The sequence below is a fragment of the Hippocampus guttulatus genome, chromosome 14, assembly GCF_054856545.1.
Source record: "Hippocampus guttulatus isolate MCC_2025c chromosome 14, RoL_Hgut_1.0, whole genome shotgun sequence".
Classification (NCBI taxonomy): Eukaryota; Metazoa; Chordata; class Actinopteri; order Syngnathiformes; family Syngnathidae; genus Hippocampus; species Hippocampus guttulatus.
Window position 1 is genome coordinate 435,447 of NC_141274.1, and position 25,690 is coordinate 461,136.

At 43.0% G+C, this 25,690-nt stretch overlaps 2 protein-coding genes across 11 annotated transcripts; one reads left to right on the forward strand and one right to left on the reverse strand.

The window, feature by feature from the left end:
- Positions 1-1,673: 1,673 nt before the first annotated feature.
- On the forward strand, positions 1,674-18,008 carry dhx30 (DEAH (Asp-Glu-Ala-His) box helicase 30). Of its 7 annotated transcripts, none has more exons than XM_086129230.1 (20): positions 1,674-1,846; positions 2,037-2,173; positions 2,274-2,384; positions 3,278-3,520; positions 3,600-3,749; positions 3,823-3,975; positions 6,421-6,876; positions 8,667-9,053; positions 9,715-9,793; positions 9,873-9,977; positions 10,023-10,222; positions 11,678-11,884; positions 11,972-12,053; positions 14,545-14,738; positions 14,806-14,965; positions 15,025-15,182; positions 15,962-16,065; positions 16,149-16,288; positions 16,929-17,203; positions 17,842-18,008. In XM_086129230.1, exons 1-20 carry the CDS (start codon positions 1,675-1,677, stop codon positions 17,911-17,913), a joined length of 3,585 nt encoding a protein of 1,194 aa, XP_085985356.1. In that variant the 5' UTR covers position 1,674; the 3' UTR covers positions 17,914-18,008. The 7 variants fall into 7 exon arrangements, with proteins under 7 accessions (XP_085985356.1, XP_085985358.1, XP_085985359.1 ...); XM_086129232.1 differs by having other exon boundaries at positions 16,959-17,203; XM_086129233.1 differs by having other exon boundaries at positions 14,806-14,932.
- Positions 17,709-25,237, reverse strand: LOC147194384 (alanine aminotransferase 2). 4 transcript variants are annotated; one of them, XM_086129239.1, is made up of 11 exons: positions 25,100-25,237; positions 24,940-25,029; positions 24,759-24,867; positions 23,806-23,936; positions 22,740-22,932; positions 22,538-22,617; positions 20,965-21,101; positions 20,724-20,898; positions 20,472-20,627; positions 18,340-18,452; positions 17,709-17,977 (listed from the first exon to the last, which is right to left on the reverse strand). In XM_086129239.1, the coding sequence occupies exons 1-11, from the start codon at positions 25,184-25,186 to the stop codon at positions 17,887-17,889; spliced, it is 1,362 nt and encodes a 453-aa protein (XP_085985365.1). In that variant the 5' UTR covers positions 25,187-25,237; the 3' UTR covers positions 17,709-17,886. The 4 variants fall into 4 exon arrangements, with proteins under 4 accessions (XP_085985365.1, XP_085985366.1, XP_085985364.1 ...); XM_086129240.1 differs by having other exon boundaries at positions 20,509-20,627; positions 22,689-22,932; XM_086129238.1 differs by having other exon boundaries at positions 22,689-22,932.
- Between the last annotated feature and the right edge of the window lie 453 nt (positions 25,238-25,690).

Genomic DNA, 25,690 nt, shown 5'->3' on the forward strand with positions numbered 1-25,690 from the left:
ATTTTACCTCATTTCGAGGTTGCGTGTTGCCTGACATCTATTATTACGATTATGATGATGAAGATTGTTATTAGTTTAAAGTAGTGATGAACAAGTGCACTAAGTACAGTATCATGAGCCTTCACTGCAATGGTGACATCTTGTGGTGCCATTTTATAGGTACACAAATAGATGTAGATGATAATAATTAAATATGCTCTTATCTGGTCAGTCACATTATATTTTTGGACTCGAGTACAAACTCAGCAATTTGAGAACCTTTTTAGAAAATCCTATTGGAAAATAGCATGAAGTCATGCAAAAGTTGAATGTTTTTCACATCGCGTTAATGCGGTTGTGTTACAGATGCAGAGTGACACAACAGCCGATGATGCTGAATCAGGTGTCGGACGTGACTGATCGACAGTGGAAGAAATCATCAGCGAAAGTGCACAAATATCGTGTCTATCTGGATGACACGCCCATGTTGTTGTTGGAAACACCTTGAATATTTAGATATGTTCCGATTCCCAACGACGGAACCAGAGATCATCATCCTTTGAGATGCTCAAATTATACTTACATAAACTAGTCATTATTTAAAGTGTGTGTGTGAGAGAAAAGTCCATAAATAAATACATGCATAGTTAAAATTTCTAACTATAAAAATTGATTTAGATTAAATAACTAGATAAATAATAATATATCAATAATAATAATAATAATAGATTTTATTTATAAGCGCCTTTCAAGACACCCGAGGACACTTTACAATAACAAAAAACACAAAACAATACGGGTTGAGCAGCGGCAGCCAAAACGCGCCAGCGTTCACTCAATATGGCCCCAACGGGCTGTGAGCATTGCAGACATTAATTTTAGAGCAATCTTTTTGGAAGCAGAGTGCTACGGTTTCAAACAATGCTCCAACTGAACAGCATTGTTATTCTGAGTTTAATCTACAACAAATATTTTAATCCCATGTTTGGACAAGAAAATTTAAATGTTGTGAATGACAATAATCACGGTGGCCCGGTGGTCGACTGGTTAGCGCGTCGACCTCACAGTGCAGAGGTACCGGCTTCGATTCCAGCTCTGGCCTTCCTGTGTAGAGTTTGCATATTGTATTACTATTCCACAAATCTAATTTCAACACCGCTTATCCTGAACATGGTCGCTGGTACTGGATCTCAGCTGACTTTGGGCAGAAGGCGGACTACACCAGTCAGTCACAGGGCATATATTATTATTATTATTATTATTATTTGTATTTATTATAATATGCTTTGTGTATGTTTATGTGATTAATTAAAGAAATATATATAAATAAATTTATTTTATATATATCATTTGGTTTTTCTGTTTCATATTAAATTAAAAACAAAAAAAGAACAGAAAGAATGTCTGTATGTATGTATGTATGCATGTATGTATCGATGTATTTATTTCTTTATTGTTACAGAAAGAAATCGAAATTTATGTATGTATGCATGTATGTATGTATTTAGTTATTTTGTGTTTTATTTTATATGCATGTGCATATGCATGGCATTATTTCATGCCGAATAACAGAGCGAAATATCCTACATTAATGTGTGGAAGATTATAATGTATTGTAGGTATGGTTCTCGCCAGTGGTGTTGCTGTTTCGCGCCATGACCACGTTACCACCGAAGAAGAAATTGTAGTGTAAAGATGGCGCTACCCGGTGTTTCACTCGTGCGTCTGAGAGCCCTGTGCAGCCTCGGCAAATGTCTTCGGACGGGAGTCACGACAGCGTCACACTGGGGTAGAGAGATGCGCTGGTTCGGGACGAAAGTGGAGAGTTTTCGACAATACAGCACGTCGAGTTTCCAACCTAAGCGAGGTGAGTGACACGGGTGAGCTAGCTTCTGAGGTTGCCGCCACAGACGTCAAGGGCACAATCGGGCGTCAAAACATCACATTCATTAACCCGATTCCCTCTTTATTTTCATATCTATCGCAAAGCAACCCTATATATTGGCAGAATTTGTACAGGTTTTACCTTAATTATTATTATTATTATTTTTGCGTAGGAAATATTGGCTCGAACTTGCTGGAGGAGTTTCCAGACCCCAAATGTCTCCTGAATAACACCATCGCTCGATCACTGGGAGTCAACGACCTCTCTGAGCTCATCCAGTACACCTGCACGGAGGAGGCTGGCGTCAAGGTCAGGACGACACCAGTTTTCTCGATTCGAGATTTGTGCTGTGCTGTGCCGTGTTGTGATCTTCAGCTCATTGTCTGGAATTGTTTCCCCTATTGTGTAGAAAGCCACTGTGACTGTGTTGTGGCCCTGCAAGATCGAAGAGGATGGCTTCGCCTCCAGAAAAGTTGACGCAGAGAGATGTGCTGCGGCAGCTGCATGCCATAAGCTCAAAGTACGTTTTGGTTCAAATCTAAATTTACCTGTGCATTCTTTTTACAAGCAACTCTACTGAAGCAAAGATTTAAAGATAAATATAGAATAAATTTTCAATGAACTCTACAATGTACAGAAAGCCAGTGGAGAGGCCCAAATTGTAGTTATGTGCTCCCGTCTATGAGATCCTGTTATGAGGCGAGGATTAACAATTTGTTCTAGCTGGAGACAGTTGAGGGAGGATTAGATGACTCCAAAATAAAGTGCATCGCAGTTATCTAGCTGAGATTTAACAAAGGCACGGCTTACTGTTTCTAAATCCTGTTGTGAAAGGAATTGGCAAAGTGCCTAAGATTAAAAAAGATGGATTTAACAGCATTTTGACTTTTGTTTTTTAAAATTCCGTAAATTTTAATTTGTTATTGGAGCAAGTTTGTTAGTTTCTATTACTTTTTATTTTTTTGAAAATGCCTTGTGTTAGTCTAGTTGTCATTAGTTTTAGTTTTTTCAAATATGTGGACAATTTGTCAGTGTCGGATGGAAAAACAAAAAGGTGTTGTGTTAAGAAAGTAAATTACAGGTCTCAAACGACTGTTGGAGCTTCCTTCTTCTGTTGCTACGGATGCACAGCACTACAGAAATAAAAACATTTCAAATTAAACCCCCAAAAAATCACACATGGTATTACTTGACAGATGATTATAGTTCGTTTTATACATGTAAAATGCAGTTAGTTAATTTTCATTTTTTGAAAAGCATTCTCGTTTTTTGTTTCATTATCAAAAATGTTTTTCCGTTTTATTTAATTAATTTTTGATACCTTGATCAACACGTCAGAGGAAAAAAAAATAGATCACCGGTTTGTTTGTGTGTGTGTGTACCTTGCATAATTTTCATCTGCTTGCTGCGCAGGAAATGGGCGTAATCGGTCCAGACAATCAGCTGCCCAGGAGGAGATCTGCCAGGGGGAGAGGAGGAGTGCGTTCGATTCTTTACGATAACAAAAACTCCCGGACCGACGACGTCCACGTTGCCCAGTTCAAGCCGCCGCTTGAAAACTCGCCTGACATTTGCGAAGCGCTCTCTCTCTTCCCTCATCCCAAAGCTCTCTTGACCAGGGCGGTCCAGGTGGCCACGTCATCCGAAAGTTGCAAAGTAAGTGCATATTATTTTCACCGTTAACCTCTAATCACGCATTATACCACCAGCGTGTTACTTATCACGTTCCCATCAGCAACTGATACGCTTCACGACAAGAGGCGGCAAGCTCAAGACATGTGAACTGACCCTACGCTGGCCGCAGGAAATGACCTTCACCGCGACGGCGGCCAACAAAGTCACAGCGGAGAAGCGAGCAGCAGCTCTTGCCTGCATGAAACTAAAGGTGACGAGTCATGTACCATTGTCTCGTTTGTCTCCCAACCGCACTAAAGCCGATCACGCGTCACCCGGCGTAGGAATTACAGTTGCTGGATAAGAACAACAACCCACTGACCCATGCCAAGTATCACGGGGCCAAGGTGAGGGAGGCAGCAGAACGCGAGCGGCGTCCTCTGCGGGTGGATGTTCCCACTTATCTGGAAGACCGCATGAGGGACTATCTCACACGGGTAGGTCCGAGCTCCTTCCCACTTTGATTCAAGTCAATTAATAAATGGTTTGACGTCGCCCTTTTGTCTTGTTCACTTTCCATTTCTGTGATTCTTCTCCTTAACTGGCTGTGCTGTCGAACTCCGTTTGCGCTTCTCAAACACTTCTTGGGGACCGCAGTAGATATGTTGTGAACAGTGCTCGGGTGCTGTTCTGAGGTTAACAAACAAAAACTAATGAAACAATTGAAGCTAAAATACCGTATTGGCCCGAATATAAGACGGCCCTGATGATAAGACGACGCCCTCTTTTTCAAGACTCAAGTTTGAAAAAAGACTTTTTGAACACCAAATTAATTTTTATACAGAAAATGATAACGGTACATCTGAAACAAATGATTATAACAATATATTTGAGAGAAAAAAAGCCTGCTATTTTTCCTCATTCAAATCTTAATATCTGAACATTTCAATATGTAAACTAAAGTGCAATCGCATTCGTAAATGAATGGCTTCTGATTTTTGAAATGTAAATGACATCATAACTTCTCCTCAGCTGCCGGTTAACCTGGCCGATCTTCGACCCACTTTTCTCGCCCGATTGTCGCTACGTTTCTCCACTTTCTGTTATCTCCTCTGTTATTTTCTTCTCTTTTCTTTCTTACCGCTATTTTTTATTTTTCTTCTTCGTGCTACCGCTATTTTTATTTTTCTTCTTTGTGACAAGGGTTCACGCTGTCCAATTTGTCCTGATAACAGAAATTCCTCATTTGGGAAATGAGCATGGTACATGTCCTTTATGAACCTGCAAGTATGTTGACAAAAATGCACGTGTAACAACACAATCAATAAAATACAAAAATATACTGTCCAAAAACTGCTTATATAACAAAAACTGCAATACAGGTGTATCCCAAAAAAAATCACAACAGTAAAATACGTACAGTATTTTAATGTTTATTTTTTTCTGTCTTGGGGAAAAAAATGTGTATTTTGGATTGTTTTGTTGGATGCATTCTTTGGTTTATGACAAAGTTTGCCTGCGTGTCATACAGTTTTCTTGCTAGTTGCAAGTAACTGTCCCGTTGATCGCCGATGTCTGGTGATTCTTGTGCATACTGAAGGATTTTTGTTGCCATATGCATTGCTTCCTTGCTGGATGGTGGCTTGTCATCTGGAGTTGAATCGATGCCTTGTTGTTTAAAGTTTCGTAGATTTGCGTCTTTCCGACTCCAAGTGTCTGCTGGATCTTTTTAACTTTGTGTCCGTATCACTCGCTCCGCTCCGGTCGTTACAGTTCTTCTACGTTTCGATGCGATGATCTACACGATGTAAGTGAATAAAGTTCAAATCGGTCACAATTGCAGTAAAACGCACGGCAATAAAAACTCGTCGTCGTTTAGAATCCGATGATCGAAAAACGCGAAGTGAAAACTTGTTTCAGCGTTGTGTATTTTCCGTCGCATCGGGTGGGCGTCGCGTGTATTTAAGCTCCCGCGGCATTACACCTCCATCCGGGTTACGGGTAGTGGAATTTCCGCTTACGCAAGTTCCGGTAACACGTAATATCGTAGTCAAAATGTTCATGCATAGGTTTTTATTCCGGGTGAAGGATATTCCTTGCCATACATAGAATTGCGGGGATGGGAATATTTACTGTATAAGACGACCCCCACCTTTTCAGTCTTATTTCAATTCACAAAACACCGTCTTATATTCGGACCAATACGGTAATTAAAAACAACAACAATTTTCATAAATGAAATAAGATCAAATGAGATTGCTTCTTCAAAAATAATGACATGAGTGTATCCGATTTTACATTTATGAAACAAACTAAAGCTCATTGTGGCAAAAACGTCCTCGTGTTTGTCATCTAATTTCATGGAAATTACACAAGCTTTCAACATTGATTTTTAAATTTTTTTTTCTTTCAGTATTACCATAAAGCTGCACAGAAAAATGGTCAAACGGTTGTTTAAGAATTGTAGTTTCCTTTCCTCTAATACGCAATACTTACTAGGGCTGAACAATTTGGAAAAATGCCGTTGCAGTTTTTTTTTCTCCTCCTCAATTGTTTTTTTTTAGGGCATATGTATTTATTTGAACAAAAATAAGCAATTAATTCATCTGTAGTCCAGTAAACATTATCAGATTTATTATCCCTAAATGTTTTGGTTTTCCAAGTTAGGCTAACGGTACAATAAAGACAACTTATGAGCCATCTCGAATTGCCCCACGGGGATAAATAAAGTTTTCTGAATCTGAATGAATTAATATGAAAGGTTGCTTATTTATCCACGTCATTTGAAGTTGTGAGGTGACAAAAACATTTTGACTTTTGGTCTCTTAGGCGTTCAATATGGTAACTGCAAACTAACTCATGACAAATCCCAAAGCGTGTTCGAACCGTGAGCTGTATTGCCGGCCAGAAATTTAACGGTATAATTCTTGTATTGATGACAGTATCCAGTGGAAGCCGAAGTGCAGAAACTCTACGAGCAAGAGGATGACATTGTCAATCAGGAGGAAGCAGAGGAGGAAGACTTGATAACGGACGCCATCACAGGCAAACCTTACAGGCCGCGGTCCCCTGGGGAAATGCGGCACTCGAACGAGCACCTGCAGGAGGAGTGGGAAAGCGCCGGGCCGGGCCTGAGCGCCGAGTTGCCGGTCGACGCCCACCGACAGCGCGTGGTCTCGGCCGTGCGCGCCTCCCAGGCCGTCGTGATCGCCGGCGAGACCGGGTGCGGCAAAACCACTCGCATCCCTCGCTTCCTCCTGGAGGATCGCGTGACGGCGGGACACGGCGCCGAGTGCAACATCCTGGTGACGCAACCTCGCCGGATCAGCGCTGTGTCGGTGGCCCATCGCGTGGCCCAGGAGATGGGCCCTGCTCTCAAACACTATGTGGGCTATCAGGTAGGTGACATTTGAACCTATTTTACTGTAATTATTCCTTAAGCCCCTATCTGTGGTTTTATTGTTCTTGTTTTGGTTGTGAAGTGTCCTTGAGTGTTTTGAAAGGCGCTTATACAGTAAATTAAGTGTATTATTATTATTATTATTATTATTATTATCCCACTGAAGGGTGAACAATTGCAACTGTTGCCAATGGTTAAAAAAATAAATAAAGCACGTTCACATCACAGTTTGTCAGGGTATGTTCAAGGTCTCAAATGTTCACCAATAGTTTGTTTTTGTTGTTTTCTCGTGGCAAGGAACTTTTGAACATGTTCCAAGAAAAGTACAGGCAAACGTTGACGAACGTTTGCGACCTCTGACGTGCAAACATTTGCTGCCTTTGAAACACTGACTTGTTTGCCACTCGGCAGGAAATGGGCTTTGGGGCAAGGGTGTTCACGTCAGTTTTGTCACGGGCCTCATCTTGGTTGCGGCATTCCTTCGGGAGGGCTACTATGACTGTTGACTGAACAAATAGGTGTGATCACCTCAAAATGCAAAAAGCGCAACAAACTTATATGAGTTTTGAAATCAGAGGCCAGTAAAATCGATTCTCACATATTATTACCGGTACATTATTTTAAAAGGGGGAATGGAAAGGAAAAATGCTTGCAATATTGCAACCTTTTTAAAATTGAAGACGATTTGCAGTATGGGTATTTTAGCAAGAAACACATCATTTGTTGGGCCACAAAGAAAAATTGCTTTTATGCTTTTAAAGGCTTGCAACATACTACTTTGATACTTTCCTCCAAATGGAAAAAATGATTCCTTTGATTTTGTATTGAAAGTGCTTCAAATGATAACTTTACCTCTGATGGCAAATAGCTTGCTTGTTTGAAAATGCGTCAGAGATTTTCTCGGACAAAGTTAAAGAAATGACTCGGCACGCAGGAAAATTGTCTTCAATATCGGCGGAAGCGGATCTCTGAGAGCGAACGACGGTTGGTTGCTCCGCGATCACACTCGGCTCCCTCTCCGCCGGTTCGAACTTTTATTGCAAAATACAAGAAAGACACTGCCCCGAGATTTGCATACCGCGCCCCCCGGCCCGCCCTCTCGGTAATGATCCGATCTACCCGAATACGCAAGTCACAGATTTTGCTGATGTCAAATGGCGTGACGGCTGTTCCCAAACTGTCTATTGGTATTCAACAACTCTTTGTTCCCAATTTGTTCATTCCCACTCTGTGAGTGAATCGAGTCTTCTTCCATCTGTTCGCCCCCCGTGATTACTCAAGAAAAGGCCCTCCGCCCAAACGGCCGACGCCTCTGCGCCGAGTATGTCCAGACATGCCCAAATTAACCAAAACTTTAAACATGATACAATTTTGTTCATAGATTTCTCTATCAAAATGTAAGTAAAAGATCTGTAAATTACTTGGTAGAAAAAGCTTTAAATATGAAAATAAAATACAAATCTCTGAAATTCCGTCGTAAAAACTACGAAAAAATGCTGCATCGGGGTTGCTCGAAGCTTTTTTTTTTTTTTTTTTTAAGACACCAGAATTTTCAGATAAATGGCTTTCTTGTTAAAAAGCGGAAAAATATATTTGAATAATAACATGTATGGCGTGGGCATTTAACTACAGTTCACACTTCAAAGAACTTAAATGTATTTGGAGCAAAACTAAAATTGAGAGACACAACACCTTACATAAATTCCAAAGGAAAATCTTCCATCGTGGCATCACCTTTAATTGTTAACCTAAAGAAATGAAAGTTAATGGCGCACTCCCTCTGCGCAGGTCAGACTTGAGAGCAGACCGCCAGAGCAGAGTGGCGGGGCCTTGCTCTTCCTGACGGTGGGCGTCCTGCTGAGGAAGCTGCAGTCCAACCCCACCCTGCGGGGCGTCAGCCACGTGGTGGTGGACGAGGTTCACGAGCGAGACGTCAACACGGACCTCTTGTTGGCGCTGCTGCGCTCGTGCATGACCAAGAACCCCGACCTGCAGGTGGTGCTGATGAGCGCCACCGGAGACAACCAGCGGCTGGCCCGCTATTTCGGAGGCTGTCCCATCGTCAAGGTGCCGGGATTCATGCACCCCGTGCGCGACAGCTATCTGGAGGACGTGCTGAGAGAAATGGGGCGGCGGCCCCCGCCCCCTGAAAAGAGCATCGAGTCGACCAATGAGGTGAGACCTGAGGACAAAAACAACAATCAATTCTTATGATGTTATAGAACAGCGGTGGGCAAACTACGGCCCGCGGGCCGAATCCGGCCCGTTGGTCTTTTTAATCCGGCCCGCCGAAGGTCGGTCCACGATTAAGGTTCGATGTGAATGATTGCATTCATTTCAATTGGACTTGTAATGACAGGCATTTCACCGCCAGGTGGCGCATTGACTTGAAGTTGCAGAACACGGGGGGGCGGGGCAATCTTTTTGACCACCTAGTACCTCTGTATCGCTCTACTTCTACTGGTCTGATCACAACCCATCTGCAGCGATGCACAGGCTAAAATAGGTCATCGACAACACTTGTCATTTAAAAAAAGTATATTAATACCGTACTTTCATGCTTTTGTTCTGTTGATGTTTGATATGGACTGTCAACAAATGCAGTTTTTTTTTAATGTACCATAGCTCGTGCTGACCTGGCCCTTCTGTCAAATTTTAAAAGTCAATGCGGCCCCCGAGCCAAAAAGTTTGCCCACCCCTGTTATAGAATCTTGACAAGAATTAAGGATTGTTTGTAAAGGTGGCATTTCTACATACCCTTCATCATTGAACTTTGTAGTTATGCCTAATAATAATAATAATAATAATAATGGCTTTTTTCCCCCCTCCTCGACAGAGGCACAGCAATGATGTCAGTCCAGATCTGGATCTCGTCGCTGATGTCATTGAGCACATCGACAGACGCGGCGAACCAGGTCGCAAAGCCCCTCTCCACTTCTTTGTCCTTTTGCAGCAATTCAATGTGCTTGCATTTCAAATGACTTCCTTCTTCAGGTGCATTACTGTGTTTCCTGCCCGGATGGCAGGACATCAGGACGGTTCAAGAGATGCTCCAGATGAATCCGCACTTTTCCTCTGCCTCGCACATGATCCTGCCATGTAAGAATGCAAAGAACCACCTTTTAAAACCGCAACAACAACCAGCATCTCCCTTTCTTCTTGTTTCAGTGCACTCGAGTTTGTCCGTGGCAGACCAGCAGGCAGTGTTCCAGCGCCCCCCAGAGGGCCAGAGAAAAATTGTCCTAGCAACCAACATAGCAGAGACCTCAATCACCATCGACGACGTTGTTCACGTGGTGGACGCGGGAACGCACAAGGAGCTTAGTTATGACCCACGCACTAAAGTAAGGCCCCGTATGCAACATTTTCATTTAATCTCATGCATGCAAATTAAACGCTAGTTCTTCAACATTACTGCAGTTAACCAAGTGATCATTTTATATGGAACATTAATAACTGCAGCTTTTACAAATATATTTAAAAACACTTAAAAAAAAAACCGCGGAGGAGGGGTTTGTGTGTCCCAATGATCCTAGGAGCTAAGTTCTCTGGGGCTTTATGCTCCTGACAGGGTCAACCATGGCAAACGGGTGAGGGACCAGACAAAGCACGGCTCAAACGATCGCTGATGATAAAATTGTAATGTGCAAGAATAAAATCAGATTGCAGTATGGGTCCCATTTTTATGGGAAAATATGTGTTAATTTAATGACTCGCTTTTATTATGCAATTATATCATGCAAACACTTTGTTTTTCTTCTTTCTGCCCCCCAATTTTGCTGCTGTAGACTGTAAATTTCCCCAGTGTGGGACAAATAAAGGATATCTTATCTTATTACTTTAAATTCTTAACAAGTAATTTAAATAACCTCAAATCCAATCTGAATTTTGAATTAAAAACGAAGGCGTGCTGAAGCCTATCCCAGTTATCTTTAGGCACTAGGCGGCGATTGCCAGCCAATCGCAGGGCACACATTGTCAAACAACCATCCGTGCTCACACTCCCACCTACTGACAATTTAGAGTGTCCCATTAACCTGCCATGCATGTTTTTGGAACGTATGAGTAAATCGGAGTACCCGGAGAAAACCCACGCAGGCATGGCGAGAACATGGAAACGTCACACGAGAAGGCAGGGCCCGAGAATAAAACTCTACGCCTCCGCATTGTGCGGCGGACGTGCTCACCAGCTGACCCCCGGGGCACCACATGTATAAATTTCATGTTCTACATAAAGAAAAATATAACATCTTTAAGATTGGTAACAAGTTTTTTTATGGTCGTAGCAGTGCAAGAATCAATTGTAATGACAATACGATCTTAACTGAATTTTTTCTCCCTCAAAAAATAACATGTAGCGAAAATAAAATACTCTTTACAAGAAATTATTACGACCCGACATTTTTATTAATTAAATTTTTGAAATTATTTTTAGGAGGAATTTGCCCCCCCCCCCACACACACACACACAAATTCTCCCATTTCTCTTGAGACACATATTGAATGTTTCTCAGGATTTTGGGAAATAATATTGGAGCTAAAAACAACTTTTTTTTTTTTTGTCTTTCCCCAATGCATGTGTTATTCATTGCATATTTGCGAGCCAGCAAGGTCCCTATCCCCGATGACAGTTCACTGTATAATATTGCGAAAATAAGACTGGAACATTACAATAAACTATTTCCTCCATTCATATTTAAAGAATGTTAAATATTTAATGATTAAAGTTAAGTAATATTAAAGATGAATAATTTTGGAGAAGTTTTGCGGTGTACGAATGTAATTTCTGCTGTTGTAAGGTGTCTTGTCTGGACACGGTGCGGATATCACGATCCAACGTGACTCAGAGAAAAGGGCGAGCGGGACGCTGTCAGCCGGGTCAGTCGTACCATCTGTTCCCTCGTGAACAATTGGACGCCATGACGCCTTTCCCCGTCCCGGAGATACTGCGCACCCCGCTGGAGAGCTTGGTGGTCCAGGCCAAGATCCACAGTCCAAGATTAAAGGTAGTTTCTGGAGGCCCTGTCATTTGAATGCTAAATGCCTTCATCATATTGAGTAATGTGGTTTTTTTCTGATGCGTGTCCTTGGAGGCTGTTGACTTTTTATCACAAGTGTTGGACAGCCCCGAACAAGAAGCTGTGTCAGATGCCGTCCGAAATCTGCAAGACATTGGTGAGTCTTTTAGACTGTGTGCTTTAGTCCTTACGGATGTCAGCAAAAAACAAACGTATAGTGTTTCCAGAAAGTTCGACACAGCGTTTCACTTTTTCCGCATGTTGTTGTTACAGCCTCATCCCAAAATTGAATACATACATTTTTTTCCCTCCAAATTCTACACACAACATCCCATAATAGCAACATGAAAAACATCTTTTGATTTATCATGGGTCCACTACCAATTAAACTGGAGGAATGTCTCAAAGATGATCAGATGAAAGATGATATCCCTGAGCTAAGTTTTGAGCTTGGTGACAAAGGATGTGAATATACACTTGTGTGTGCAGGTAAATGTGATTTTAGTTTTTCTATTTTTAATACATTGGCAAAAATGTCAAAACAACTTTTTTCACATTGTCAATATAGGGTGTGTGTAGACTTTTACAGGAAAAACAAATTACCGTATTTTCCGCACTATAAGGTGCTTCGGAGTATAAGGCGCACCTTCAATGAATGGCCTATTTTGAAACTGTTTTCATATGTATATATATAGGGCACACTGCATTAGAATAGAAGCAACAATAGTGGCTGCAGTTGTATTATGCATCCACTAGATGGCGCTACACTAAAGGGAATACAATACAATGCAATACAGCTTTATTTATATTGAGCCTTCACAACCGCTGTAGCTGGAACAAAGTGCTTTACAGAACACTTAAAAGCCCACGTCAAAGAAATCTGAAGACTGATCCATATATAATTGGATAGGATAAACTTTATTGTCAAATGTACTGTCTGAGTAACGTACAGCACAGATGAAATTTCTTCCCTCTCAACATAAAACAAGAGGAGCCGCAATAAGACGCATCGGATTGGAAGGTTGGGTTTTGAGAAAATTGAATGCTTTTAGGTGTGCCTTATAGTGCAGAAAATACAGTATTTTATTTTGGAATGGCACTGTAACATAGCAACAAAATCGGGAAGAAGTGAAGTGCTGTGAATACTCTGTGGTTACAACACAAATGGTAAAAAGCCCCGAATATTGTCGGTCATTAAATTTCTAATATCACAACATTGAAGTAGTTTTTATTTGATTTGATTCGATTTATTGATGTATTAATTACAACAAAACGTTGTAATGTCAAAGAGTCTTGAATATTATGGAAACTGTCATAATCCTTGGGTAAAATTGTATTATGTAAAAAAAAAAAAAAAAAAAGTCCGACATTATACTGTAACACCAAAAATATGATTAACAAAACCCCAAAAAAACAACTTTGAAGTTTGCAATTGGCTGGCAACCAGTTGAGGGTGTACCCACCTACTGCCCGAAGTCAGCTGAGATTGGCTCGAGTGCGATCGCAACCCTTGTGAGGATAAAGCGCATCGGAAAATGGATGGATTTGATTGAAGCTGTACGATTATGATTATCGCCAAAAAATGCTGAAAAACAATCCAAATCTGCTCTACATGATGCAACAACAACACAAAGTGACAAAACAAACACAAAAACAACAAAAAAAGCAAGGCTCATGAGAGCACTTGCCGACGGCTGCCTAAGCTTCAATAGGTCCAGAACTCTTCTTTGTGTAACCCCCCCCCCCCCCCCACAATGGATCCCGGTTTAACTACGAATATATAGTAAACTTTCTCCCCCTCTCCCTCCCTTGTTTCTTTCTGACTTTCGGGTTGAGTGAACGCTGGTGCGTTTTGGCTGCCGCTGCTCAACCCGTATTGTTTTGTGTTATTTGTTATTGTAAAGTGTCCTTGGGTGTCTTGAAAGGCGCTTATAAATAAAATCTATTATTATTATTATTATTATTAAAATAAATTCAAGTTTATAAAATTGCAACTAGGAAGAAAAAAAGCAACTTGTTAGATTCGGAGAATAAATATGCATTACAACAAAGTTGTATGTTTACAATTTTAAAAAATGAATAAAATTTTACTTTTACAAAATTGCATTTTTAATGGAATCCTCTTTTGTATCGTCAGATGAATCTTGTAGTATTACAAAAATGTATTTCTTTTTTACGAAAAAATACCGTTTAAAATAATTTATCACAGAATTATTTCAGCATTAATTCGAAAAACAGTGTCAACTAATCTTGAGTATTACGAGAAGAAATCATTTTTTCATGAAGAAAAAAATGGAATGGAAAATGTGATTTTTATTTCTATTTGATTGGTTTATTTATTTATTTATTTATTTTGAGATGTGACGAGACCACACTTGTCACATTGACTCTCACGGTGATAACATTTTGTAAAAAGTATCATGTCGAGATGTATATAGTTTTAAAGAATCATGAATATTGCGGGAATACATTTTTTTTCAAGACAAAATGCCACGACCACAAAATCCTACAGCTGTGTTGTATTTTAATTATAAATGTGAGACTATGTACTATGAATGTAAAGTAGACGTGTTTTCATTGGCGGATGGAGGGGGTTCTCGGCGGATCTTAAAAGCACAACTTTTCGGCATTTTGTTTCTTGCGTGCAGGGGTCCTGGACGAGCGGGAATCGCTGACGCCTTTGGGAGAGCGTGTGGCCTCGATGTCATGCGACCCGCGTCTGGGCAAAGTTCTGGTGCTGGGCGCCATGTTCCGCTGCGCGTTGCCCATGTTGTCGGTCGCCGCCTGCCTTACGCGAGACCCTTTCCACAACAGCCTGCAGAACCGAGCGCTGGTCACCAAGGTGAGATGACGACGCTTGACGTCGCGTTCGACCACGCGCTCTGATCTGTCGCCGCCGCCGTCGTCAGACCAAAGCCGGCCTGAGCGGCTCCGGCTGCAGCGACTACCTGGCGTTCAGCCGCGCCGTGCTGGGCTGGAGGAGGCTTCGGCAGGAAGGAGATCGTCACGATCGAGACCGATACTCGGAGGAACTCGGTTTGTCCAAGGCCAGCCTGCGCTTCATTAATGGTACGGTCTCATCATCCTTCGATTGGTCCCCGGGCAAATTTGTTTGTCCACCGCTGCAGGTCTCATCTCTCAGTTCAGCGAGAATCTGCGCGAGGCTCACTTGGTGTCCCGTGCCATCGAGTGCCAACGGAGCTCGTCGCTGGTCAACCAGCACAGCGAGCAGGAACAGTTGCTCAAGGCCGTGCTGCTGGCGGGACTCTATCCCAACCTCATCCAGGTCCGCGCAAATTCAAAGGCCTTACTACATCATCATCATATTCGTGAGAGGGATTTCAAAAATGTGATGCAAGATCGAGCCCCTGGTCAAACAGACTGTTTGTGCACATTTGCACCCAATTAAAAAAAAAAAAGCTGGTGGTTTGGCTTACATGGACTACATGTGACATGTTGATTCAACCGTTGGCGATTGCATCGCCAAAGAGAGCAAGCATTTTCAACACGCGTGTGGACTGACTGGTAGTGTCGATGTGAGGGGGGAAAAAAAACAAAATCACCACATTAGACACCAGCAATTTGACAAATTCTTATTGATTTTAGTGACATGATTTATGTTGAAATTCCATTTTGTGATATTTTATTGAGGTTAAAAAAAAAGGTGATTAAGGTAACACTTAACAATGGTAATTTTTTTTCCTAAAAATATAAGAATCAATTTCAACATGGATCATTTTTCACCCCCTCCCAAATAATTAAAATACTCGAACCTAAAACTGCATTTTTTTTCAATAAAATACATTTTTTGTGACAAAATATTCCCAACTGAAAAACGGAACATTTTCATTCATTCAGTTTTCTTTTTTTTATCACTTTCTTAATAAAATTTGAATTAGGGGTTCAATTCTACCTGAAGTATTTCTTGAATTGTTTTGTCTCTGAAGGCAGAGTGAAATGTTGATCCAAAAGTGCGGCCATCATGCGCAGTATGGTTTTGTAGCAGATTGAGGTCTGCATGCAGATTTGGTTACTTTGCTCAAAAATATTTTGTTTTCCATTTAGGTTAAGAGAGGCATTGTGACCAAAGGAGGGCGCTTTCGTCCCAACAGCCTGTCTTTCCGCACACTGGGTGGCGCCGTCGTCCTCCATCGCTCCACCGTAAACAGGTGCGACACATTTTTTCAAAGCGCGTGTTTCTCATTGATTTCCTGACTGTTATTTTATTTTTTTGTGCGTGTGTGATTTTCAGAGGAAACGACGAACTTCCTTGCCGATGGCTCACCTTCTTTGGCGCCCTTAAGTCCAATGGCTCCGTCTTCATCCGCGACTCGTCAGCTGTCCATCCGCTTGCCCTGCTCTTGCTCACAGACTGTGACATCACGGAAACGGGTACGCTTTTATTATTATTATTTTGTTTTTGCTTTAGTTGATATGAATTTTTTAAATCGTTAAATTATGCTCGTGTTGAGTTTTTGGAAGTGACTTTTTTTGGGGGAGTTACATTGTATTTATTATTATTATTTAATGGTACATTTTTTCATGTTAATAGCTGTACAACTTGGAAAAAAATGATAAATTGTTGGTACTTGATTCAAAATACTGTTTTGTTTTTTTGGGACAATTTTTGTAAGCAATATTTTTTAGATGTTTTTTTTCTGTGATTAAATGACCCAACAAAACAATTTTTTTGGTTTTAATTCAAATGTGTTTTTGGGAAGCTGGGTCAGTCATTTTTTTTCTTAGCCCATTTCAGTTGAAAATGATTTGGAGAAGATCATTTTGGGGGGGGGGGATCATTTATTTTGTGGAGTTTCTTTTTGTTCAATTTCTTATTGAAAAATATACATACATATTGCAGTAATTTTCTTTCGATATGTACAGTATGTTAAATTCTTTGTATTGATTTATTATTTATTTGAGTTTATTAGTTGTAGCGGTAAATTATGTTCTGGTTTATTTATTAAATATACTGTATATTTTTTAAATGACTTCTTAAATATTTAGTTGAAAATTATTTCTTTGCCTGGAGCAAAAAATCTCCACCCGCATGTGTTTTCAGTGCGTGGAGACGATGTGGAGGCGGTGCTGTCGGACTGCTCGCTGGTGCGCTGCCAACTGTCGGCCGGCGTGTGGGAACTACTGTGGGATTTGCGCACGTCCATCCAAGCCATGCTGCGTCGCAACCTCAGGCGGCCCGCCCCCGGCGCCTCCGTATACTCTGGCCAGGATGGCGAGCTCATCGCGCTGCTGGTGGAGCTGCTTAATGGCACAGACGGCAACCAGTGGACTCCAAATGACAGCGAGGTAGACTGATCATCATGAACACACAGCACTTGTGAACTATACTGCGGTTATTTATGTTTTGTTGAATTCCCTTTTTGGATGGCCACCTAATGAACTCATGAAGAAATCCATTCATTTGGGTTGTGCAGCCTAATATACTAAATGACTTTAGAAAAGTCAATTGTTTTGGGGTTTTTTTTTGTTTTGTCTCTATAAATGTTACTGTCTGAAATACAATTGAATGTTCCAAAAGTAGTACAATTTGAAGGTCCGCTAAAATAAAAAAATAACTTTCCATCGTATTGCAAGACGTTTGCTTTTTCTTTGACGGACGACGGAGCGTAGCAGTGATGGCAAATGTGTTGCTAGTTATTCTGACTTTTATCGTGCTTTACTACAAATTTTATTTTTTATAGGGTGACCTTTTCTCGTGTGCCCATATTGCCAAATGAATTCACCTATTGATATAGCGCAGTTAACTCATTTTATACTTACCTCTGGTGGTGTAAATTATTCAAATTGTGAGTGTCTTTACTTTTGTTTATTATTATACAGTGGTCATCTTATTTTTACACTTCAGACGAAATGAATACGTTGACAAGATCGATCAAAATTAACCTTATCGTCATTACTGTAGTATAAAAATGATGCTTTTACAGGGTTATCCGACCTCGTTAGGTTCCAGGACGATTGGTGGGAAACATTTACGACAAGTCCTTCATGAACTTTAAGTGAAAGGCACTGAGGCGTCTCAGAAGTTCCTCCGTGGTGTCGGCAGGAGTCATGATGCAAAACCTGCACAACAAAATAAAGTGGCATGACACAAGTATGAGCCTGAGGATTTAACTTCTTTTTCATGTTCACCCATGCATTACCAGACTGTTTCACGAGTTGTTATGACAGACGTCCACACAATAGAGTGTTGTTCTGTAAAATTAGTGTCAAAGAGACATTTTTGTTTATTTTCCAGAAGGTGACTTTTGGTAAATTGTGTTGGGGACTGATAAGATGCAGAACATTTTGTTTTGCGCCGATGCAAAGAGTTTTTGTTTTTGTTCTTATCACCAAAAAGGTGATCATTTTTTCAAACAAATAATGAAATAAAGTGATACCAGCACAAATTTAACAGCAACTGGTGCTTGGGCAAAAATCCAAACCTGATGTGGTAGGTTCCTTCCTTTTGTCCGTACTCGCAGCCTGGACTAACAAACACGCCGGTGTCCTCCAACAGTTTGGTGCAGTAGAACATGTCAGGTTGCATGTCCGCTTCCTGAAACATGACGGTATGAAAGGGGATATTTTAATGTCTTGTATACAAATATACATGGCTCCTGGAGGGCCTGCCCACCTGGTGAGTGCACAACCATGTAAATCTGATTTGTCTAATCCTAAAATGTGTCTGTGAGTGATGGTCTTAACTCTTTAAAAAATAATAATAATAAAATCTTGAATGCTAGCCAAATTGGAGCATTCTGACTGATCTCTCAAGGTTCAAATAATATTGTGTGTTATGACTATAAAAACCCAGAAACGGCCAAATTAAAGATTGGAGAATTCTTTCATCACCCCCAGAAAAGTTTGTTTCTATCTTTTCATTTTTCTGTAATCAGCAGTAAAACATGATTCAGTTCCACCCAAATCACCTATTTTGGACCCCAAATAATGTCCCCCAAAAACAAGCTGTTTGTGAACAGATACATTTTATACCCCAAAACTTTCATGCTAATAATTTTTGTTTTCGTGACTGTTCAAGCATCTGAAAATGTTTCCTTCTATAAAATGCCAGCAACAATGAAAGTATGCTTTTAATGGCAAAAGAAGGCTTTTCATAAAGGCTACTTGTGTATCGATTGTACATTTGAAAGCCTTCACAAAACAATTTGTACTGTATGCTGTCTAGTAGTAGTAATATTTAGTAGCGTGTGCGTGTGCATGCGTTTGTCTGTAGCTCCATCCAAGATGGCGCCATAGTTGGCAGCCGTCTGCAAGAGCTCTTGAAAGAGCCGTTTTGTTCTTTTGTCTTTTGTTCTGTCATATGGTGTTTGTTGTAGACCGTTTTCAGCGTTTTGACTGCAACATTTGTCAAAGAAGAAGAATATGTGCTTGACGGTTGCGCCTTCTCTCCATCGCGCATGTACCGGCACTGATTTTGATGGGGGGGAATGTCGACGCCTAACAGCCCCCGGGGTTGCTTGTGTTTTTAATGCCGCATTTTTCACATCTTCGTTTTATTCACCGGGGATGTCGGCGCTGATGGAACTGAGGATGACGAGAGAGGAGTGTTGGCGCGGAGCGCGGATGGGTATTTGGAACCGAGAGTCGGCGCTTGGAAGTGGAACATATTTTCCGTTGGGACAGGAGAAGTGAACCGAACCAATCTCTTTTTCGTCAATATACACTACAGGTTCTTGTTTACTTTCATTCTCGGCGTGTAGCGGATGTGTGGGATGTCAAACGTTTTGAGCATGACGTCTTGGATTCTTTCCTCTTTCATCGATAACGGTTTCAAACGAGGTGTATGCAGGAATCGTGGTTACGACTGCATGAGGTGTCCATGTCTTATGTGTTCTTTTATATGAGTTTATTTAATGTTGACATGTTTTTTTCTCTACGTGACACCAAGATTTAATTTTAGATAGGCTCCAGCACCCCCCGCGACCCTAGTGAGGATCAAGCGGTTCGGAAAATGGATGGATGGATGGATGGATGTGAGAAACGCACTCCTGATTTAGAAGCTTATACATTGTTGTGACGCATGGTGATTTCATCCAAGAGATTTTTACTTTTATGAATGAATGATCAAACCGCAGTTGGCCATGGCTTTCCTTACTCATTTGTTTCCAAAAAAAAAAAAAGTTGACAGCAACTGACGTCAGCGGTGCTCCTTGTTAGATTCCCTTTGAAAGCATTTCACGTCAATGGCGCTCAAAGACTGAAGTTAACTGGCACGTGGGAATGGGTGTAAACTCGGGGGGGGGGGGGGGGCATGTGCACAGGCAGAACCCTGGTGGTGCTCCAGCACATGCCCTTCCGCGTGGATTTTGTCTCGATCAATATTTAACAAATAAAAATGATCCTCTGTGCCATCAATCGCCCCCCCCCCCCCACAAAAGCATTTTGAAATCTGACCGGCTTTTATTTTTAGCCCGTGTGATAACTGTGCCCCTCACTCACCCCCAATTCAAATTGTTTCCCATCTACTGTTTGAATAATTTTGGTGAAGGGTGCTGGAAAGCCTGCCTTCAAAGTCGCGCCTGCATAAAAAGTGAGTTGCACGGGGGGGTGTGACCTTGGCTTTGCAAATGGCTTTCGTGGTCAGATGCAACCTGGGGAAGGCAAAGGCTCCCCCCCGCACGGGCTGGCAGCTGATCGCAGGCAGCCGGTTGAGAACCTGCAGCACTCTCTTTACGTTGTCAACCAGCGTGCGCCTCGTGCGCTCCGTCTCCTGCGGAAACGGGAACGATGCATCCGGCACGCTGGAGCGGCTGACTGAATATCGGAAGATCTGTTCGTGTGAACCTTTGGACTGCCGCGGACTCACGCGCATGTAAAGCGGGTATGACGGATCTCCCGGCCGGGGGGGCTCCGCCATCAGCTCCAAAGCGATTTGCCCGGTGACGGGTGGGGAGGAGATCAAATGGAACAGACGCTCGACGTACGGCATGACGACGGGGTCCACGTTGACCAGCTCCACGTATCCTCCTCGAAGACCGCACCTGAGAGGAAAAGCACAAAGTGACTACGCGGGCCAATCGGGAGCCTTCACGTGATCCACGACTTACTCTCCAAGGAGGCCTTTGGATGCCGAGTGGAAGGAGGCCAGCTCCAGCGTGTGGGCCAAAGGAGGCCCCAACTCATAGAGGCGCTTCTTGTAAGACACAAACTCACTGTTGGCGTCGTAAACGCTGCCCTGGTACACCTGTGGGTATGACGACACTCAACTCATTTGCATATCGCCAGTTTTCAGTGGAAACTACCGCGTATTTGCACTTCACTGACAGCTGCTGTACATATGCGGACCGGTCTCTGGTTAGCGATACATTTTCACCAACACGCTTGTGTGGTGATCTAATTGAAAACCCCACAAAAAAGCACACCGTTGCTATTAAGTCGTGAGATTGGGAAGAAATTGGTGTTTGAGCAATGCATTGTGTTTGACCTTGGGATGGGATTTTCCTGTGTTTTGAAAAATTGTACTGGTCAACAGCTTTTTTTTTTTAAATCAAAAATGCTACTTGTTTTTTTTTTCACACCAATTCCGAATCAGCCCTTTTATTTTCTCTTGCACATCAGGTTTTCATAATTATAATAATCATAATAATATAGGGCGGCCCGGTGATCCAGTGATTAGCGCGTCGAGCTCACAGTGCAGAGGTCACGGGTTCGATCCCGGCTCCGGCCTTCCAGTGTGGAGTTTGCATGTTCTCCCCCGGACCTGCGTGGGTTTTCTCCAGGTACTCCGGGTTCCTCCCCCATTCCAAAAACATGTGTTGCAGGTTAACGGAACACTCTAATTGTTAATTGTCCCTCGGTGTGAGTGTGAGCGCGGATGGTTGTTCGCCTCTGTGTGCCCTGCGATTGGCTGGCAACCGGTTCAGGGTGTCCACCGCCTACTGCCCGAAGACGGCTGGGAGAGGCTCCGGCACCCCCTGCGACACTTGTGAGGATAAAGCGGATCGGAAAATGGATGGACAATAATAATATCCATCATTTTCCAAACCGCTTGATCCTCACACGGGTTGCGGGGGGTGCCGGAGCCTATCCCAGCCGTCTTCGGGCAGTAGGCGGGGGACACCCTGAATCAGTTGCCAGCCAATCACAGGGCACACAGAGACGAACAACCATCCACGCCCACACCCACACCGAGGGACAATTTACAAAGTTCAATCAGCCTGCCAAGCATGATTTGGAATGTGGGAGGAAACCGGAGCACCCGGAGAAAACCCACGCAGGCCCGGGGAGAACATGCAAACTCCACACAGGGAGGCCGGAGCCGGAATGGAACCCGGTACCTCTGCACTGTGAAGCCGACGTGCTAACCACTGGACTACCGGGCCGCCCCCCCAATAATAATATAATATGTAATATTTAAAAATGAGTGATTAGGTCAGAGGATTTTTTTTTTCTGAAACGTCATCGCTATAAATTATGCATGGTAAAATCTGTACTGCTCAAAATGAACAGAAAAATTCACAAAATGAACAGATCTCAAAAACCAAATGTGCTCGAAAAACAGTTTTGAAACCAGCCTCGCAAATGTCAATTTCAGGACACATAAAGCCATCTCTGATTAAAAATTGTTGTTAACCAGTATTATTTGTTATTATTTTCCGCCTGAAACCTAAAACCCCTCACCTCATCGGCAAGAAGGAAGAGGTTGTTCTCCGCCACGAACCTGATGACCTCTTCCATGGACTTGCGACTCTGGACGTGCCCTGAGGAGCACCAAGAGTGGGACCGTCAACGGCAACGACACGGTTGGCCGTCGCGCTTGCGTCCTCGGCACCTGTGGGCTTTCCCGGGTTGATGACGTACAAAGCGACGGGCCTGCACACACCGCGGGCGGACGCCAACGCTCGCCGCAGCTCGTCCGCCCGCAGCTCCCAGCCGCGCTCCTCGTCCAGGAAGTAGGGGGCGGCCACGCCCCCCGAGGCCGTCACGGACAAGGGGACGGTACTGTGACCCGGCACGGGCACGAGCACGCCCCTTTTGGGGGTCGCCTCGCTGCTCAGCAACAGTGTCAGGATGCTCTGCTCGGTTGGGCGACGTCATGGAATCGATACGAAGCTCAGTGAAAACGCTCAACGTGTCATTCAAAAATGGAAAACTCACGAATGTAATTGTGAAATACTACACGTTTTTAGGAAACTACTCGATAATCAGACATTTTCGGACCTTGTATTTCGTGAAGCTCAGTAAAATAATCTTGAAAATATATTTTTCATCAATGGATTCTTTAAAAGGCGGCACGGTGTCGATTGGTTAGCAGGTTGGCCTTATCCAGCGGTGCGCAGGTGTAGGGTTCGATTCTGGCTCCGCCCTTTCTGTGTGGCGTTCGCATGTTCCCCCCGTGCCTGTGTGGGTTTCCTCCCACGTTCCAAAAACATGTGTTGCAGGTTAATGGAACACTCGAAAATGAGTGTGAGCACGGATGGTTGTTTGTCTATGTGTGCCCTGCGACTGGCTTGCGACCGGTTCAGGGTGTTCCCCCCCCCCCCCCCCCGCCCCCGCCTCGCCAATTGTCCATAAGACCGCTGCGATGGGCTCCAGCACGCCCACGACCCTCGTGAGGATAAGCTGATGAGACAATGGATGGATAGTTGGATATATTCTTTAAAAACGATATATTTCTGGAATTAATTCATGGAATTCATGTCTTATTTATTGAAACTTTTAATCTATGATGTGACACGTATATTTTATTATTGGCATCTAAAATGGAGATTATACTTTATCCATTTAATCATTTATTTCAAACCTGTACATGAGCATTTTAATTACTGAAGGCATTTTCACTTTTTTTTATTCATTGTTTCAACGTAATTGATTCAAGAATATAGCTTTCGATGACATACGCATTTCATGAATAGCTCATTAAAATGAAAGAGTAAATGAGTGAATACCGTGAGCGACGTCTGGGAGCCGGCATGGATCCAAATGTTGTCAGGATGGGCCGGAACGCCGTCGCGTTGGCTGATGAACCGGGCGAGTTTCTCCACTATTTCGGGTATGCCTGCTGTGTTTGTATACGAGCCTGAAGCAAAATACGGTGGTTGACTTCTGAGCACGTCCGCCTCTCAGTGCACAAGTCTTGGGTTCATATCTGCCTGTGGGTTTTCTCCGGGTACTCCAATTTCCCCCCACATTCCCAAAACATGCATGGTAGGTTGATTGAACGCTCCAAATCAGTGGTGGGCAAACTACGGCCCGCGGGCCGAATCCGGCCCGTTGGTCTTTTTAATCCGGCCCGCCGAAGGTCGGTCCACGATTAAGGTTCGATGTGAATGATTGCATTCATTTCAATTGGACTTGTAATGACAGGCATTTCACCGCCAGGTGGCGCATTGACTTGAAGTTGCAGAACACGGGGGGGGGGCAATCTTTTCGACCACCTAGTCCCTCTGTATCGCTCTACTTCTACTGGTCTGATCACAACCCATCTGCAGCGATGCACAGGCTAAAATAGGTCATCGACAACACTTTTGTCATTTAAAAAAAGTATATTAATACCGTACTTTCGTGCTTTTGTTCTGTTGATGTTTGATATGGACTGTCAACAAATGCAGTTTTTTTTTTTTTTTATGTACCATAGCTCGTGCTGACCTGGCCCTTCTGTCAAATTTTAAAAGTCAATGCGGCCCCCGAGCCAAAAAGTTTGCCCACCCCTGCTCTAAATTGTCCCTTGGTGTGATTGTGAGTTACAAGTATTTGTTTGTCTTTGTGTGCCCCGCGATCGGCTGGCAACGAGTTCAGGGTGTACCCCGCCTCCTGGCGAAGACGGCTGGGATAGTCTCCAGCGCGACCCTCACGGGGATAAGCCGATCAGATCACGGTTGGATGATCTTTTCCAACTTACCAACGCTACCGCCATCGCAGCAGCTGAGCAGCTTCTGTGCCCGCCGTTTAACGTCCACGGGCAGATTGCCGGCGTCCAGGAGTTGCGGGTATAAACAAGCGGCGAGCACCTGCCCCACCATATGCACGTCAATTCAAATGAACGGACTTAAAAATGCGTTCTCATCATCCGTCTTTGTTACCTGTCTGACAAAGGTGAGAGGTTTCATGCCGGCCCCGTGAGGGTCACCCCGGCAGACATCTATCACATCCTTGTAGGGCTTCTTCTCTCCCTGGATGTCACATTTGCTTGGGAATGTACAAATCGTAGCACATTTTGTCGAGTCGGATCCCTTTTTTTACCTGCTCCAGCATCTTCTTGATGTGAGCCGCTCGTTCCATCAAGGCCACCATCTGGTTTGGCCTCACAGTCCTCTCGTGGGAGCTCATCTCCGTCCTGTCCGTTGCTCCTTTCGGATGTCCAAGTGTGTGCGTGTCAGAGGGAGTTCCAGGTGAAAGTAACAGGAGGAGGGAACATGTACTTGATTAACAGGGAGGATTTTTGGTTCGTATTGAAGGCTGTAAGCTGATTGGGTACCAGTTGACCCCTCGGTTCATTTTTAACTTTCATTTGTTTCCATTATGAATACATCTATCAGTCTGCATGCTTTCCTGTATTTCAAAAGTAGAGACGGTTACTGTGTCACCATCGGTGCAAGGTGTTAAACATTAAATGTTTCAAATCCTTGTAATGATTGAACCTGTTCAAACTTCTGTTGTGCATTGCAGCCAGCTGGTTTCTTCCGTGAGTCAAAATGAAAGAATGCTTTCTGTTGTTAGTTGTTAAATCTCCTCACTGACTTTGGGCAAGAGGAGCGATACGCCCTGAACCGGTCTCCAGCCAATAGCGTACACACATACAGACAAACAACCATTGTCACACTTGTGCTTGGG

Coding starts and splice junctions, on each gene's coding strand:
- LOC147194384 (XM_086129238.1), bottom strand. CDS start 25,186: ATGAGCTCCCACGAGAGGACTGTGAGGCCAAACCAGATGGTGGCCTTG. Junction 22,933..23,805: donor GCTCCCAGACGTCGCTCACG/GTATTCACTCAT, acceptor CCAACCGAGCAG/AGCATCCTGACACTGTTGCT. Junction 17,978..18,339: donor GAAGGAACCTACCACATCAG/GTTTGGATTTTT, acceptor TTTGTTGTGCAG/GTTTTGCATCATGACTCCTG.
- dhx30 (XM_086129230.1), top strand. CDS start 1,675: ATGGCGCTACCCGGTGTTTCACTCGTGCGTCTGAGAGCCCTGTGCAGC. Junction 3,521..3,599: donor CGTCATCCGAAAGTTGCAAA/GTAAGTGCATAT, acceptor CGTTCCCATCAG/CAACTGATACGCTTCACGAC. Junction 10,223..11,677: donor GTTATGACCCACGCACTAAA/GTAAGGCCCCGT, acceptor TGCTGTTGTAAG/GTGTCTTGTCTGGACACGGT.